General features: G+C 43.5%; 1 protein-coding gene across 1 annotated transcript in view; it reads left to right on the plus strand.

Moving 5' to 3' along the window:
* Positions 1 to 19576, plus strand: part of GBE1 (1,4-alpha-glucan branching enzyme 1) — a 300188-nt gene that overhangs the window by 71536 nt on the left and 209076 nt on the right. Inside the window, exon 2 of the mRNA XM_034792303.1 lies at positions 5412 to 5581. Within this exon, the coding sequence (XP_034648194.1) occupies positions 5412 to 5581 (170 nt within the window). The remainder of the gene's footprint in view (positions 1 to 5411; positions 5582 to 19576) is intronic.

Below are 19576 nucleotides of genomic sequence, written 5' to 3' on the forward strand. Positions count from 1 at the left end.
TAATCCCAAAGGCCAAAGGGGACCTCAGGCCCAGCTTGGACCTGTGTGGTCTCAAGAAGTTGAAGTTCCACATGGTCTCCCTGGCCTCCATCATCCCTTCCCTGGATCTGGGGGACTGGTATGCCGCTCTTGGCAGATCCTGGCTTAAAGGACACTTACTTTCATGTCTCTATATTCCCAGGCCACAGGCATTTTTTGTGCTTTATAGTGGTCGGGCGTCACTTCCAGTTCACGGCATTACCCTTTGGCCTGTCTTTGGCTCCCAGGGTGTTCACTAAATGTGTGGCGCTGGTAGCAGCTTACGTGAGATGTTGGGGGCGTGGGGTAGATCTTCCCATATGTCAACAACTGGCTCATCAAGGGTAGGTCTCCAGAGCAGATCAAATGGAGCATCGACCTGGTGTGATCCATCTGCAGTGATCTGGGCCTGTAAAACACCGTAAAGTCCACATTAGCACCAGTCCAGCACATAGAGTTTATTGGAGCAGTTCTCGACTCCACGTGAGCAGGGCCTTCCTTCTGGAAGCATGCCTCCAGGTCATGTCTGACTTGATTGTCCACATGAAGAGCCATTCTCTTACCACAGCCCACATGTGCCTGTGAACTTTTCAGGCATTGTTGGCCTCAGTCTCTATCCCCAGTAGGCACACCTTGGACAGGGTAGTCATGGTGCCAAGCTGCATCCTCTCATCCTTAGACTGGTGGCTGGATCCAGAGTTGGTGCTACAAGGGGTTCTCTTTGTGACCCCATCTCCGTCGCTTACCCTGGTTTCGGGTGCATCGGACCTGGGCTGGAGAGCCCATCTTGGCGAGCTCAACACCCAGGGTCGCTGGCTACACAGCGATCTTGCCCTTCATATCAACATCAGGGAGCTCAGAGTGGTTTGCCAGGCCTGCCAGGTGTTCTTGCCCCACCTGAAGGGCAGGGTGATGCAGATTCTGATGGACAATATAGCTACAATGTACTACATCAACAGGCAGGTCAGAGTCAGGTCACTGGCCCTTTGTTGGGAAGTGCTCAGCCTCTGGGACTTTACCTGCCATTCATCTGGTAGCTGCCCACTTTCCCGGAGCCAGGAATGTCAATGGCAGATCACCTCAGCAGGACTTCTCATCTCGCCACAAATTGTCGCTCCATCCAGAGGTGGTCTCCCTAATCTTTCACAGGTGGGAGTCTCCACAGGTGGACCTGTTTGTGTCCAGACAGAACAGGAAGTGCCACGTGTTCTATTCTCTGCAGGCCAGGGACAAGGGCTCCTTGTTGGACACATTCCTCATTCCGTGGTTGGGAGTGTTGATGTACGCCTTCCTGCCGGTGCAGTTAATCCACAGAGTCTTGCTCCTGACAAAGCAATGGTCATCCTCATAGCCCCAGCGAGCCTTGTCACCACTGGTTCATCATGCTGCTGAGTCTCTCAGCAACCACCCGCAGCTACCTCATCGGCCAGATCTGCTGTCATAGAACCACTGCAACCTGCTGCACTTGCACCTGAATTTGCTGCACTTGACAGCTTGGCTTCTGTGTGGCTCAGTGCGGACGAATGGGGCTGTTCCACTGATGTCCAGCAGGTTTTGCTTGGTAGCAGAAAACAGTCCACCAGGGCAATATATGTGGCAAAGTGGAAGCTGTTCATGTGTTGGGCCATGGACCAACACATTCACATGGATGAGGCCCTGCTGCAGGACATTCTGGACTATTTACTGCACCTTGAGCACCAAGATCAGTCACTATCTTCAATCAAGGTAGACCTGGAGGCCATTTTGATGTTCCATCCTCCGCTTTGAGGCCGGTCGGTCTTTGCCCATCCCATGATGGGGCATTTCCTGAAGAGTTTGGAGCGCCTTTACCCGCATGTCTGAGACCAGTATTGGCCTGCTAAACCCAGGGGTGTGAGTTCAATCCTTGATGGGTCCATTTAGGGATCTGGGGCAAAAATCTGCCTGGGGATTGGTCCTTCTTTGAGCAGGTGGTTGGACTAGATGACCTCCCCCTTCGAACCCTTGGCTTCCTGCTCCCTCCTGATTCTCTCCTGGAAGGTCTCTTTCTTGGTTGTTATAACCTCGGCCCATAGGGTGTCCGAGATTAGGGTGCTCATATCAGAGCCACCCTAGACAGTCTTCTACAAGGACAAGGTCCAGCTGTGTCTGCACCCTGCCTTTCTGCCCAAGGTAGTCTCCCAGTTCCACACTGGTCAAGATATTTACTTACCAGTCCTTTGTCCAAAGCCTCATGCAATGGATGAGGAGCTCAGGCTGCATACCTTGGACGTCAGATGGGCGCTGGCCTTCTACATTGATAGAACAAAGCTGTCCCATAGGTCAACACAGTTGTTTGTTGCTGTAGCTGACCAGATGAAAGGTTGCCTAGTGTCAGCCCAGAGAATCTTGTCTTGAATCTCGGCCTGTATCTGCTATTGCTACGAGCTGGCAAGGGTGCCTCTGTCAGCGATTGTGACAGCTCAGTCGACTAGGGCACAGGCATCGTCAGCTGCCTTCCTGGCTCAGGTGTCGATCAAAGAGATCTGTTCGGCTGCGACCTGGTCGTCCGTCCACATGTTCGCGTCACACTATGCGTTGACCCAGCAGGCTTGAAACGATGCTGGTTTTGGCAAAGCAATGCTGCATGCTGCGAGACTGTGAACTGTGAGCACACCTCTGTTGATTCTGCTTGTGAGTCATCTAGAATGGAATCAACACGAGCAATCACTCGAAGAAGAAAAAACGGTTACCTACCTTCATAACTGTTGTTCTTAGATGTTTTGCTCATGTCCATTCCATTACCCATCCTCCTACCCCTCTGTCGGAGTTGTCGGCAAGAAGAACAGAGGGGGTGATGATACTGCATGAGCATGGCACTCCAGAGGGCACCACAGCCATCCCCACAGGTACCGCTAAGGCAAAAATCTCCAGCTGCGCACGTGGGCGTGCACACACCTAGTATGGAATGGACATGAGCAACGCATCTCGAATAACAACAGTAACCATTGTTAGGTAGGTAACTGTGTTTTTTCTGTTGCATGCATATATATATGTAATCTCCTTGAAATGAAATCCTGGCTCTATTTAAAGTCAATGATAAAACTCCAACTGACCTCAGGGGATTGCCTCATTAAGTTCATATGCATTATAGCGGGTCTGAGGGCTGCTGGGTGCTACTGCAGTATGACTATTTAAAAACAATGTTGCATACAGCTCTCTTGGGGTGGTTTCTGTGTGGCTTAAGACTGCATGTGGCACATTCATTATGTCATTGTATAGCAAACTAGAAATTTATTACGCAGTATATAATCTCTATAACCAATGGAATGCTCCTTCCACTTGCAAGGAGATCCTGTTGATAATGGAATAATCTTGCCAAATGTCAGATGTTGAACTTTTGAGGCAGGTTTCAGTGAGTTGCTCTTTACTGGTGTGTTTAACCTTTCTCTTAATTTTTTTTATAAATCTTTTCTACGCTTGTGTTTGACATATGTAGTGCATGCAAATAAAACTGTTAAAAATCAACTGTTGTACTTTTTTTCTTGAAAATGACATCTTTATATTCAGAGGCCTGTAAGACACATTGTGCTGTCTATAGCACTATAAATGAAATTGATCATAGACGGCGCAGGAATCATGACTCAATTTTGAGGCATGACACCCATGAGCAAATTTACAGAAGTGTTACTAGGGGATGGGCATTAGGGAGGTATGAGTATATTGTTTACTATATCCTGGGGCTTCCCTCTTTTGAGTCACAGTGGTTTCACGGTGAATATCTGTCTTCATAATAAAAGCTGTTGGGGAGATTAATCTTAAGAAAATAATAAAACTCTCTGTAAACATTAATATAAATAAGCCTGTTTCAATTGAAATAACCAACAAATGGGGACACCTTGAACCTTTCTATCACAAATTCTCTGCCACTGAAGAGACCAGTTCTGAACCAAAACTTTAAATTAATCTCATAATGGTGTCCAGATGTTGACATTTCTTGAAGGTGTAATATCTTAGTTGTCACTATGATTGATGGTCCCTTTTGAATGAATGACTCTTCAAAGTGGATATCTTTAATAACTCAGTATAATACCACAGTGCTGCCATTCTCTATTTTTTCCTTGCTATCAAAGAAAAAAAAAAAGTACCTTAAAATTATTTTGGAGGGGGTTGATGGGGTGGTGGGGGTGTAACTTTAAGTGTACTGGCATAAGTAAATTTTGGAGGCAGCATATTTCTGGCATTTTAGTTTTGTTGATAACACAGTAAATTGCAATTTGGCAGATGAGTAGACCATTTTGCGGTTAGATAGCCATGAAATCTTTATCTTCTCCTAAAAAGGATACAAGCTTCAACATATAATAGGCTTGTCTGACTGACTGTTTTTGGACTTGTTAGCAAACTACCACCCATCTGAATACTATAGTTTGTGGGGGAAGGCTAAGTGGTTGCAATCCATGTGAGAACTATTTTAAGTTTTAAGGGCCTGATTCTGTTGCTCTTATTCACACTTGACCTCTTACCCTGAGTAGTCTCACTGTTTTAGGAGGTAAGGGTGACAGAATTTGCCACCAAGATCAAAATGATCACTTCAAGGCTGGGACGTTAATGGTATTGTGGCATTACTAGTCTTCAGTGTGACTACTTGGAGCAATTGAACAAAGTTCACATAACTTGTATAACTCACCTAGTACTATTTCTTTGTCTAGTAGCTCTCAAATATTTCTGGTATTAAAAGGCCCTTGCCTATGTCTTGCACTGCTGCTGGCCATGACCTGTTGGATGCTAAGCTTAATTGAGATCCTATTGTATTTACAGTACTTGCAGTAGAAATTTTCAAACCTATAGGATATCTTCCTATATGCTATTGGTTATAGGCCACATTAGGAAAATTGCTGGGCTGCTTAGTGTGAGTGAAGTCCTCCTTTTATTGTTTAATAACCTTATGACTTCTGGGCTGTCAATCACAAATTTCAGTATGTAGGCTTAAACCACAGACAGTTTCTGTAAAGTGAAAAACTGTAGGCTAGGGGTACTCAATTATTTTTTATCAAGGTTCCCAGAGAAAATAATTTAAATAAGTTTTTGGGTCCATTCAAAAGCATCTGGTGGTTGGATTTGGACCACCATCCACCTATTGACTACCCCTATTGTAGGGGGAAGTGCGGCTGGCTTTTTTGTACTGTAAACCTTGTGCTGTATCAAAATATTGCCAAGATAAGTTCAACTGCATGAAGTAAATACCTGCTATTTTTTTTAAATACATAAAGGAATGTATAGTACCATAGTCTGAGGAAACGCCACTGTACTCTGCCTAATCGAAAATACACCTGTGTATGCATTAAGATAAGAAATTGTCCTGTGTTGATCTGCGTACCTACTATAAATAAGATGGCTAAATTTTCTAAAATATATTTAATGTTGTTGTTTGAAAGGTATACCGTGTTTCATGACCGATTGAAGAACATTGAAGAAAATGAAGGCGGCCTTGATACATTTTCAAAAAGTTACAAAACATTTGGAGTCAATCAACTTGTGGATGGTGGACTATTTTGCAAAGAGTGGGCTCCAGGGGCAGAAGCAGTGTTTCTTACTGGCGACTTCAGTAAGTATTTTTAAAGATTTTTTCCATTTTGGTATTTCTTTCCTCTTATAATGCCAGATCTATTGCCATAATATAGATTATGGAGTGTGTGTTTTTTGTTTTGTTTTTTTTAATGAAAAGTAAGGCTGTCAAGTAATTAAAAAAAATTATCACGATTAATTGTGCAATTAATCGTGCCAGTAAAGAATAATAAATACCATTTAAATATATTTGGACGTTTTCTACATTTTCTAATCTATTGATTTCACTTACAACGTAGAATAAAAGTGTACAATGCTCACTTTATATATTTTTATTACAAATATTTGCACTAAAAAAGAAACAAAAGAAACAGTATTTTTCAATTCAGTTAATACAAGTACTGTAGTGCAATCTCTTTATTGTGAAAGTGTAACTTATAAATGTAGCATTATATACAAAAAACCTCTATTTGAAAACTAAAAAAAATGTAAAACTTCAGAGCCTAGAAGTCCACTCAGTCCTACTTCTTGTTCAGCCAATTGCTTAGACAAACAATTTGTTTACATTTATGGGAGATAGTGCTGCCTGCTTGGTGTTTACAATGTCACATGAAAGTGAGAACAGGTGTTCGCTTGGCACTTTTGAAGCCAACATTGCAAGATATTTGTGCCAGTTATGGTAAAGATTCATATGTTCCTTCATGCTTTTCCAACCATTTTCGAGGATGTATGTCCATGCTAATGACTGGTTCTGCTCAATAACGATCTAAAGCAGTGCAGACTGACGCATGTTCATTTTCATCATCTGAGTCAGGTGACACCACCAGAAAGTTGATTTTCTTTTTTGGTGGTTCGGGTTCTGTAGTTTCCATATTGGAGTGTTGCTCTTTTAAGACTTCTGAAAGCATCCTCTCCAGCTCATCACTCTCAGATTTTAGAAGACACTTCATATTCTTAAATCCTGGGTCTCATGCTGTAGCTATCTTTAGAAATCCCGAATTGGTACCTTTTTGTGTTTTGTCAGATCTGCGGTGAAAGTGTTCTTAAATCGAACAACAAGTGCTGGGTTGTCATCCGAAACTGCCATAAGACACAATATATGGCAAAATTCAGGTAAAATAGAGCCGAAGCATGAAGGAGCATATGAATGTTTAGCATACCTGGCACGTAAATACATTGCAATGTTGGCTAAAAAAGTGCCATGTGAACCCCTGTTCTCACTTTTAGGTGACATTTGTAAATAAGAAGCGGACAACATTATCTCCTGTAAATGTAAACAAACTTGTTTGAGCAATTGGCTGAACAAGAAGTAGGACTGAGTGGACTTGTAGGCTCTAAAGTTTTACATTGGTTTGTTTTTGAGTGCAGTTATGTAACAAAAAAAAATCTACATTTGTAAGTTGCACTTTCACGATAAAGACATTGACTACAGTAATTGTATGAGGTAAATTGAAAAATACTGTTTCTTTTGTTTATCATTTTTACAGTGCAAATATTTGTAATAAAAATAATGTAAAGTGAGCACTTTACACTTTGTATTCTGTGTTTGTAATTGAAATCAATGGGTTTGAAAATGTAGAAAAATATCCAAAATATTTAATACATTTCAATTGGTATTCTATTTTTAACAGCGCTATTAAAAATGCAATTAATCACAATTTTTAAAATCATGATTAATTTTTTTGTGTGTTAACTGCAATTAATTGACAGCCTAATGAAAAGGATATCAAAATCTAAAGTAAGTTTAGATGTGAGTTACCATTTTACCAATATCCTTCCTAGCATCTGAAGGTTTTCATAGAAAGAGAGAAGAGACTGAGCTGTTAATACCCATTGTATTTCAGAAACTAATCTTAAAATATGCTTTTACACAGCTCATGCTTTTACCATAAGGGTTAATCCCTGTAGGAGCACTTAATCTTCTACCTCTTCAGATATTAATCCTTACAAGTTGTTGCACTGTGTCATTACTCTGGATTTGATTTTCACTAATGGATTTGGAAGGTTGTAAACAGTGGGCATTTTGTTTAGGGAGGTGCTGATGTGGTGAAACCTTCCCATCTGATTTAAATATGAACTACAGAACTCTTTATGTAGGATGAAGGTGTTTCAACATTCCCAAATCACTAAGTATAAGTATAAAATTCAGTGCAATGAACTTGCATTTCAGAAGTGCTTGAAGACTCTCTTTTTTCCCCTCTTAAATTCCTTCCCTAAAAGTATGACTGGGATTCACATGGTATGATATCAGTACTTAACCAGATGTCTCGCTGGAATGCCATCCAGCACTCATCCATATGATACAGCCTGGGTCTACATAGGAGTCTGGAATTTATTGCTTCTGACTTTTTTTAATATGTGAAAAGAATTTACCTTGTGCTTGGAAATCTAGATTTTGCATAAACACATCTAATTAGCTACTGAGATGAGAACAGCTGTCCATAATGAAGGTCATCTCCTTGTGGTGTTGTCTTTGGCCCCCATCCTTTCCCATCCCCAGCACATCCCTTGGCCCGCGCTGCTTCCTGCAGCCCCCATTGGCCTGGAATGGCGAACTGCGGCCAGTGGGAGCCGCAATCGGCCGAACCCGCGGACGCGGCAGTTAAACAAACTGGCCCAGCCCGCCAGGTGACTTATCCTGGGAGGCCACATGCGGAAAGTTGCCAATCCCTGACCTAGCTTAATATTGAAAATCCATTTAATGTTTTTCTACATGTAGCGATCATTTAAAAGAGCAAAGTCATGTTTCAGATATCATTGGCTGTTGCAGAAGAAATGTGAATTCAGGCCTTAGCTAAGAGAAAATGCATTTTATCATTGTTTTTAAATATAAACAAACTTACAGAACTACATCTGAGCATTCTGTCTAAAAAAATGTATAGTTAAATCCCTTTACAAAATAACTGGTAATGCACTTCAGTAGTGAGGAAATAACTGGACTATCATTTGTTTCATTTGAACCTGCAGTCAGATCACTTTTACGTTTCAGATGAATTACTTGTAATTTGTGAAATTCACGTTTTTATAGCACTACTTTTTGCTGCATGTGGGGTCAGCATAAATAAACTAACAAAAGGAAAAGTTTTATAGCCATACTAAAATGATAGTTGAACATCATTTTCCAGGTGTCAGAAAATGGCAGGCTACAACTGCTTATTTATTTTTAAAGAGTTGGATGGAGTAATATCTAACGTTGATTATGATCATTTGAATGTGCAGATTGATTGTTCAAAAGAGCAAGATTATATAAATTACAAACGCTTCTGCTAAACATAGGAAAAGTCTTTTCCATTTAGAATTATATGCAACTCAATTGGTATACATATCCTTAAGTTATTTATTTATTTTTGTCTTGGTAATTTTGGTATTTTTTATTTTTGTGATCTGTTTGGAAATCTGGTAGTGTTGACATTCTTTGGATTTAAAAACAAATACACTGTGTTACACAAAATGGCAAATTCAGACTGGATTTCAAAATCTGAAGCTCATCACAATAATATTGAGTTGGAAAAAGGGAGCTTGTAAAACTTCATTCCTGTGGACTACCTTAGGAACCAGCAGAAGTATTGAGATTCTGTCTAGAGAAAAACGAGTTTACATTGTAGTAAACTCTAAAATGTACTTAGATTAGTTTTGGAGAGTGGCATATACACAATTGTTTGTTGCTTGTGACTATTATCAAGCCTGCATTTAAACAAAATCTAGAAGGATTCATTTTTTTAAATCTGTACTGTATTCAAGGTTTTAGCATTCAAATATGTGACTGTTACATACAGATGACAAAATTAGGCAGTGTTACTCTTTGCCATTTAGTGTTGTTTTGCTTACCAGTTGACATCCTCTCATTATACCAGTGTACAGGCAGTCCCCGAGTTTACAATGTTGGAGTTATGAATGGCACTTACGACACTTCTACATTGACACTGTAATTCGACTTATGACTGTAGGTTTCGAGGTTACAATACTTGCAGTTCCGAGTTCCGACGTTCTGACTTACGACACAATTTGTTCCTTACAATTGCGTCGTAAGTCTGAGGACTGCCTGTATAATGTTTTCAGTTTTCATGGCAGTAAGTGTCCAAAGCAGACTTGCCACTCCATGGCTTTGGGTAAGGCTCATCTGGGAATACTTCTACAGTGCTAAATGGCTATAAACAGATAAAAATATTTCAGCAAAATCAGCGTGTGTGAATCTAGAAAATACTTATTTCTTCCTCAAGTGATGGCCCCATATGGATTCCCAACATGGGTGTGTGTGCGTGCCATACCCTGGAGCCAGAATGCTTTCCTAGCAGTGTCAGTTGACCCACATGTGTGTCCCCTTCTGTTTGTAGCTCAGACTATAATAGGTCGTGCGGGACGATGCTACTCCAGTTCGCTTTTACGCCTCATGGATGGAGTCGGAATCCCTGTCCCTTCATGTTCTTAGCTTCGCACACTCCCGTCTCCTGTGGCCCCCACTCCCAAGAGGGCAGAGAGGAGGTACTTTGTCCCTGCTAAGTAGCAGACTTTGTTTGCCCACTCACTTCCCAACTCCCTGGTGGTCCACAGCAGGCCTGCCAGCAGCCACAGAAATCTGCTCTCCCAGACAGGGCATTGAAGAAGATCGACCTGCTGAGCAGGAAAGTCTATTCCTCAGTGGGGCTCCAGTTTTGTATCTCCAATTAAGCTATTCTGGGGAAATGACTTTCACAATTATAACGAACTATTTGAATTCAAAGACCAGCTGCCACCGGGCAGACAGCAGCAGTTCCAAGTGCTGCTGGATGAGGGGAGACTGGTGAAGGTGGGCTTCCAGGCTGCTGTGGATGCTGCTGACTGCCTCTCATTCTCTGGCAGTCGGGTTCATGCTCCTCAGGGACTCCTGGCTGCAGTTGTCCTGTTTCCCTTAGGAGGTTCAAACCACCACTGAGGACCTCCCCTTTGACACACACAAACTGTTCAACAAGAAAACAGATGAGTCCCTCCATTCTCTCATACTCTCGAGCCACTCTCAAGTGCCTTGGCCACTCCCCCTGTCCGGCATACTACCAACTCCAGCAGGAGCCGCCACATAGATGACACTGGTCACAGAGGTCACGTTACCCCACATCTGCCACCGCCACAACCACCTCCTTGACCCTCTCCCAGAAGCAGTCAAAACAGCAGTTTTGATGTGCAGGTTGAGAACAGCAAACATTTCCTGATCCCTATTGCACCCCATATTGTCTTTGGGGCTGTCTTGCCCTAGTCACCCACAGTTGGGGCAAGATCACCACAGACAATTGGGTACTGAAGATCATCCATCATGGATATTCCATAGAATTCCTGTTGTTTCTGCTTCTTTGCCCACCCTGGATTTCCTGTGGGGATCCATCCCCCCAGTGCATCCTCCAACAAGAAGCTGATGCCCTTCTCCTTAAGGGCACCATAGAGCCTGCCCCACTTCGCTACAGGGGACGGCGGGTTTATTCACCATATTTCCTCATCCCAAAGAAGGGTGGAGGGTTATGCCCCATTCTGGACAACCGCTCAACACCTTTATCAGGGATGCCAAATTCCATATGGAGATGCTAGTGTTGATTACACTGGTCTACAATTTTTGAGAAGTCATCTGCTTCAGAAAGAAAATGTGCTATTTATTATGTATTTTGATGTGCTGAATTCAAATATGACAATTAAACCAACTGATTGGCTACTGTGTCTAAGATATTTAAGTTTTTACATTTTATGTCTATGTATATTGTGTAGGTAGTAGAGTTTTAATAATAAATTGTAAACCTAGGTCTTTTCATGTGTTCATGGTTGCTTTACATGATAATATTTCACCTGTCCTGTTTATGTAACACTTTAAAAATCAGCAAAAGGGTTATATAAATAAAATTTATTATGAAACAAAAGGCAAAAAACTAATATGTACGTAGTTTAGTCCTATTCAGTGTCTACTCGGCGCTTCTTGGCTTGTCTCTTGTATTCATTAAATGGAGCATCTCTTGTCACTGTCCAGCAATAGTCTGCAAGCATTGATGGGCTCCATTTGCCCTGATAGCGTTTCTCCATTGTTGCAATGTCCTGGTGAAATCGCTCGCCGAGCTCGTCACTCACAGCTCAGCAGTTCGGTGGAAAAAAAATCTAGATGAGAGTGCAAAAAATTTATCTTTAGTGACATGTTGCAACCAAGGCTTTTGTATGCCTTGAGGAGGTTTTCCACCAACAACCTGTAGTTGTCCGCCTTGTTGTTTCCGAGAAAATTTATTGCCACTAACTGGAAGGCTTTCCATGCCGTCTTTTCCTTGCCACGCAGTGCACGGTCAAATGCATCATCTCGAAGAAGTTCACGAATCTGAGGACCAACAAAGACACCTTCCTTTATCTTAGCTTCACTTAACCTTGGAAATTTTCCACGGAGGTACTTGAAAGCTGCTTGTGTTTTGTCAATGGCCTTGACAAAGTTACACATCAAGCTGGGTCTGAAGGGTGGTAACAAAATCTTCCTTGATTCAACAAGTGGTGGATGCTGAACACTTTTCCTCCCAGGCTCCAATGACTGTCCGAGTGGCCAATCTTTCTTGATGTAGTGGGAATCTCTTGCACAACTATCCCATTCACAGAGAAAACAGCAGTACTTTGTGTATCCAGTCTGCAGACCAAGCAAGAGAGCAACAACCTTCAAATAGCCACAAAGCTGCCACTGACATTGGTCATAGTTTATGCACCTCAAAAGTTGTTTCATGTTGTCATAGGTTTCCTTCATATGGACTGCATGACCAACTGGAATTGATGGCAAAACATTGCCATTATGCAGTAACACAGCTTTAAGACTCATCTTCGATGAATCAATGAACAGTCTCCACTCATCTGGATAGTGAACGATGTTGAGGGCTGCCATCACACCATCGATCTTGTTGCAGGCTACAAGATCACCTTCCCTGAAGAAGAATGGGACAAGATCCTTTTGACGGTCACGGAACATGGAAACCCTAACATCACCTGCCAGGAGATTCCACTGCTGTAGTCTGGAGCCCAACAGCTCTGCCTTACTCTTGGGTAGTTCCAAATCCCTGAAAAGGTCATTCAGTTCACCTTGTGTTATGAGGTGTAGTTCAGAGGAGGAGGATGGGAGAAAATGTGGGTCCTGTGACATTGATGGTTCAGGACCAGAAGTTTCATCCTCTTCCTCTTCCTCGTCTGACTCAAGTGAGAGTGATTCTGGTGCATTAGGAACCGGCAGTCCTTCTCCGTGGGGTACTGGGCATATAGCTGATGGAATGTTTGGATAATGCACAGTCCACTTCTTCTTCTTTGACACACCTTTCCCAACTGGAGGCACCATGCAGAAGTAACAATTGCTGGTATGATCTGTTGGCTTTCTCCAAATCATTGGCACTGCAAAAGGCATAGATTTCCTTTTCCTGTTCAACCATTGGCGAAGATTTGTTGCACAAGTGTTGCAGCATATGTATGGGGCCCATCGCTTGTCCTGATCTCCAATTTTGCAGCCAAAATAAAGACGATAGGCTTTCTTAACCATAGTGGTTATACTGCGCTTTTGTGATGCAAAAGTCACTTCACCACAAACATAGCAGAAGTTATCTGCACTGTTCACACAAGTACGAGGCATCTCTGCTCACTTTGGCTAAACAGAAATGTGTCCCTTTGCAAAATCAAACACTGACAAATAAGAGAGCACGACACTGTATGATTTCTAGAGCTGATATAGGGCAATTTGTTCAGCAGAGTGATGTAAGTTTCATTATGATTGCATCATCCATGACTTATAGAAATAACATGATGCAATTCATATCATATATGATGCAATACTAGCTTCAGATTACGTCATTCATTGTTTTGCCTAAAAAGCAAGTACTGTCCAAACCCAGTCATAGATTTATTCATAGATCCAGTCAAAGATGTAATTTAGTTATTTCTGGTTTAAATTGAGTTCCCTTCCCTTTATAACTCACTTATCTTCCGCCATTCCCAAGTCAAGGGTCGTATATACTGACCCAATAGCATATCTTGAAAACTAGAGCCAATCAACAATTTTAAGCATCATTTTCGTTCTCAGTGACCCAGAATTAGTAAAGTTTGACTACATTTATTTCAGAAGCATTTTGGCTGTAGAGCAGTGTTATACCCTCCCTCACCCAGGCACTGGTTCGCAGCTCTCAATATGAAGGAGACTTATTTCCACATTGCCATTCACCCAGCCCACAAGAAATTTCTCCAATTCAGGGTCGGACACCACCATTACCAATTAAGAGTCCTTCCCTTTGGCATAGCAACTGCACTGTGAGTCTTCACAACAATCTTTACTGCTATAGCAGCACATATGCTACTCCATGTTCCCCTACCTGGACAACTGGCTCCTTGTTGTGCTGTCCTAACAAGGCCTCATCTCAGCTGTCTTAGCTCTTCATGCTCTCCTCACATATCTCAGTATTTTCATTAACAAGGAGAAGTCGGTGCTTGTACCTACCCAGACGATCTACTTTATTGGGGCATGGTTAGACTCCCCGCTGCAAAATCCTACCTCAGCACCTCATCGTGGTGCAGTTGTGACCCTGGCCGTCTGATAACTACAGTAGCGGGGCTTATGCCCTGGTAGGCCTAACCATGCTACAAAGGTGTCGGAATATCCGATCCAAGGAGGGGGATTGCTCTTTCAGAGCAAAGAGCGCTTTTCTTTCTCCTTAGAGGTTGAAGGCTAGCTAAGCTTGAGAAGGTACGTATGCCTGCCCGCCTAGCCAATGGGATGGCTTAACTTTAACGGCTAAAATAACATGAGTAAATGGGTCTTAGTTCCCTGCATGTCATCACACCGTTCTTCAGTGGTGGAGTGGAAATTGAGCAACAAAAGGTTGCTAAAAAATGTCAGGTGCTAGGCCAAAATGGAAAAGGACAATGCTCGCTGTGTGTACTTACAATTGTAGGTCGCTGGTGAGAGAGGAAATGTTAAACCATCTGATGGAGGAGAAGAAAAGGATAAGATGCAATATCCTCGATATCTGTGAAACCCGACGAAAGAAGGAGTTGGAAGTCAACTCGAAGGATGGAAGCACTGTGAGGCTCTGAAAGGGAGATGGCGCTAGAAACATTGGAGGAGTCGGATTTATCATCAGTAAGTCATATTATGCCAGCTAATATCACATATTGGTGTGCCTCATCTTCAGATGGAGTCAAAAGCTATCCTCAAGGTCATCCAGGCCTACACTCCCACAAGTGCAAGTAAGGATGAAGAAGTGCAAGAAGTCTACCAAGAGTTTGAAAGAGCCCTCACACAAAAGTCCACTTATACTGTCACGATGGGAGATTTCAATGCTAAAGTCGGGCGAGGGAAAGCTGGCGAAAAGTTCATGGGGAGATACGGCAGCGGCGAAAGAAATGAAAGAGGAGAGAGGCTGGTAACAATGGCAGAAATGAAAGAAGTCTACTTGGCAAACACCTGGTACAAAAAGAAGATTGCAAAAAGGTGGACATGGATTGCACCAAACGCGAAGAGTAAGAATGAAATTGACTATATTTTAGTCAATAAAAAGTGCATCATTCAAGACGTCTCTGTGGTGCAGGCCTTCAACACCAGCAGTGACCATTGCCTGCTTAGAGCGAAGTTGATTTTCGACGAAGTAGTGGAAAAGAAAGCTTTACAGATGGCAAACAGGAAACAGCGCCCGAAGACATTAGATGAAGTAAAGCTGTAGAAAGCGATTTCTGGGTTTGACTGGAGCCAGACGGAAAAGTGTGATGAGGACTATAGTATCTTTGCTGACAAGCTGAGACGTTGCATAAAAACCAGCTGAAATTGAAAAGATGAAGAAGGCAAAGGGAAGAATCTTGAACTAAACGAAAAGATTGTTAGAGAAGCGGAGAAATATGAAAAGGAGCTCGGATAACAACTTTGAGTACTCCATTCTGTGCAAGCTCATACAGCAAAAACTGAAGGACGACTTTGAGAACTTCTGGAAAGAAAAGCTCCTTAAAACAGCTGAATCACGCAAGAGCCTCAGGACATGCAAGCGGGAATTGGCGCAGTATAGATTGTGCGTAACAGCATTGAAGAACAAGGATGGAGAGAGAGTAATTGACGGAGCAGGGATGGAGGAGGTCTGCAAGGACTTCTATACAGAATTGTTAAAATCAAGAGTCAACATCCCTCTCCCAAAGCTCCAAGAGTCAGACGAACGCGTCCCCCCCAATAATCATCAGTGAAGTCCAAAGTTCACTACACCAGATGAAGAAGGGAAAAGCTCCAGGCAAAGATGGAATAACGTCAGAAATGATTTCCGCAGGAAGCAAAAAACTTTGGAAGGCCCTCACTTTAAGCTTCAGTCAATATCTCGAAGAAGGAAAAATACCATCGAGGTGGAAGGAGTCGATTACCATCTTGCTGTACAAGAAGGGGATCGAGAAAATCTTAAGAACTATCGCCCTATATGCCTGCTCTCTCATATCTATAAACTCTTTACAAAGGTGATAATGAACCGACTCTCGCAGAGTCTGGATGAACAACAGCCGAGAGAGCAGGCAGGGTTTCGAAGAAATTTCAGCACGATAGACCATATATTTACCTTTAGCCAGCTCCTAGAAAGAGCGAGGGAATACAAATTCCCACTGGGCATTGCTTTTGTCGACTATGAAAAGGCCTTCGATAGCCTCAAGTTCAACACAATATTAAAAGCGCTCGCAGAGCAGGGCATTAACACGCAGTACATCAGTTTGTTGAAGGAAGTGAATACTGGATGTACCACAGACATTACTCTCCTCGAAACTCCCCTCCGCATCCCTGTAGAGAAAGGCGTAAAGCAAGGAGATACGATTTCACCAAAACTATTTATCACCTGCCTTGAAATGGTTATGAACAAGATCAATTGGAGGAGTGGTGTTAATATAATGGTGAATGATTCTCATCTCAGATTCGCGGATGACATCATACTAATTGCCGAAAGCACCAACCAACTGCAGAGCATGCTACGAAGACTCGACAAGAAAAGCAGTCAGGTCGGTCTGAAAATTAACCATTGCAAAACGAAATACATGCGCTCAAAAATCTTACGAAAAGCCCGAATAATGGTAACAGGAGAAGAAATTGAAGAAGTGGAACAGTACATATATTTGGGTCAAGAAGTTAATATGCGCCAAGACATGAACGGAGAACTCTCGTGAAGGATTCAGGCAGGGTAGTGTGCGTTTTAATTCCATCAAGGACATCCTCAAAGGAAAAATCGACAAGACCACATGTACAAATATCTTCAATTCAACAGTGCTGCCAGCAATGCTCTATGGCAGTGAAACGTGGGCACTGACAAAGAGAGAAGAACAGCGGCTGTCGGTAGCTGAAAAGGCAATGGAATGAGCTATGTTAGGAATTTCCCTTCTGGATCGTATCCCAAATGAAACGATTAGATAACACAGTGGTGTGAAAGATATTGTTGTGGAAAGCAGATATAATAAGATACGCTGGGCGGGCCACATAGCACGGTTCACGGACAATAGGTGGACCGCAATCATTACTGAGTGGTACCCACGCGAACAGAAAAGACCACCGGGTCAGCCTCCAAGAAGATGGGAAGATGACATTGTAAAATGTTTCGGACGAACGTGGAGAAGAAAGGCAAGAATGACAGCTGAAGACCGATCGATCCAGATGAGGTTAGACTCTATCACTCCATGAGTCTACCTCCTGAAGGAACGCTTCTCCATACTGAATTCCATAATTGCAGACCTACACCGCAACCCAGTACCACCATCCGCTGCTCACTCTTTCTCCTTGGACATATGGCATCCTGCGCCTCAGTGACACCACAGGCCCAGCCCCACCTGTGTTGCCTACAGATGTGACTTCTTTCAATTTAAAGACCACACAGAGACTGGACAGCAGAATCCTGCTTCCTAAAAGGTTCTGGCCTCCTTCACGTGGTGTACTGACCCTTCCAAGGTCATGGTCGGGTACTCCCTTTATATCTCCTATCCCACAATCCACCATCACCACAGATGCCTCTCTTGCAAGTTGGAGAGCCCGCTTAGACCATCACACAGCCCAGGGCGTCTGGTCGACAGGAGAGGCCAAGACACATATCAGCGTTGTGGAGTTGAGGGCAGTCCATTTCGCGTGGCAGGTGTTTTTCCCTCCCATCGTTCCAGTCACATTCAACTGCTCTCCAGAAACATTGCAGCGGTAGCTTACGTCAATAAGGATGGCAGCACCAAGTCTCCCTTCCTCTCTTCTGAGTCCATCTACCTTTAGAACTGGTACATCAAGTCCTACTCCAGGCTACGTACCTCCTGGGTACCAAAACTACCTGGCAGATGCATTTAGCAGGACTCTCTACATGAACAATGAGTGGGAATTGCACAGTGCTGTGCCTAGGACCTCTTCGTGACCCACGAGAATCACAAAGTGCCCTTTTTTGCTCCAGAGGGGAGGACTCACTGGGCAACGTCCTTTTCCCCTAGACAGGAAACCTACGTTACACCTTTCCCCATTCTTCTTCTCCCACAACAAGTCCTACACAAAATTAGCTGGGACTGAGCTACAGTAATACTCGTAGCCCCGTTCTGGCTCCATCAGTATTGTTTCACGGACCTCCTGTGACTCTTTGCTTTCACACCTCTCCGCCTTTGCACACAACTGGATCTCTTCGAGCAAGATTGGGACTTCACTTCACTTCACAACTTGGCTTTTGGATGGGGTTCAAGGATAGATAAGGCATGCTCTGCCCCGGCGAGACACATCCTTACACAAACAGGAGGGCATCTGCCAGAGCCTGCTACCGGGTGAAGGGCCATGAGGTAATCACTTCCACTACAGACATCAACACCCACTGGGGACAATAGCCATACTTATTGTTCTCGACTACCTTCTTGAATTCAAAATGTCAGGCTTGGCCTTCAGCTCCATACGGGTCCTCCTGGAAGCACTTAGTGCCTTTCTCCCTCAATGGATGGTGCTTCAGTGTTCACACACTCTACAACCTGCACCCTACCATCTGTTTCCTAAAGGGTCTACTCAATACCCACCAGTCCTCAAGCCCATGCTCTGATGGGACCTTAATCTCATTCTCTCCTCCTTCACAAAGCCCCCTTTCGAGCCCCTGGCAAAGTGTTCTTTCTTATTGCTCCATGAAGGTGATTTTCTTAGTGGCCATCACCTTGGCTAGATGGGCCAGCAAACTGGCAGCCATGAGAGCAGACTCCCCTTACTTACACGGTCTTCCACAAGGATAAGGTTTCCTTGTGGCTTCATCCAAATTTCATACCTAAGGTAGTGTCGGAATTCCACCTTAATCAGTGCATCCACCTCTGTCTCCTATCCCAAACTCCATGCATCCCACATGGAGAGAGCACTACACTCCCTCAATGATAGCCATGCACTGGCATTTACCTCCAGCGTACCCATGCTTCTCAGGCATTACCAAGACTCTTTCTAGTCATTGCTGATCGATGCAAGGGACAAGTCCTCTCCTCACAACAAAACTCCAAATGGGTCTCCAGGTGCATTCACAAATGTTACATATGTACCAATGTACCTCCACTTGATGGAGTCATGGCGCACACTATGCGAGCGCATGCAGCTACATCAACCTGCCTCGTGGACATCTCATGGTAGGACATCTGTTGTGCAGCAATGTGCCGCTCTATACACGTGATCGTGTCTCTGTACAACATCGCCTCAACTGCAGCTGCAGATGCAGCTGTAGGCCATGCCATACTACAGACTATACTTTGTCACACTCACCTCCATGCTGATCACTGCTAGCTACTCACTTGTGTTTGGAATCCACATGGGAACCATCACTCGAAGAGGAGGAGGATGTTATTTATCTGTAACTGGAGTTTCTTCGAGATGTGTGGTCCCTATTTGGATTCTAATACTGGCCCTCCTTCCCCTCTGCTGTGGGCTAAACTGATCAGCAGTAAGAGGGATACTGGAGTGGCATCGACCCATATGGCCTATTATAGCCTTGGCTGCGAATACAAGGGGGACGCACGACACACATGCAGGTCAATGGACGCTGCTAGGAAAACCTTTCCGCTCCGGCGCATGGTGCGCATGTGC

Source organism: Trachemys scripta, chromosome 1 (genome assembly GCF_013100865.1).
Source record: "Trachemys scripta elegans isolate TJP31775 chromosome 1, CAS_Tse_1.0, whole genome shotgun sequence".
NCBI lineage: Eukaryota > Metazoa > Chordata > Testudines > Emydidae > Trachemys > Trachemys scripta.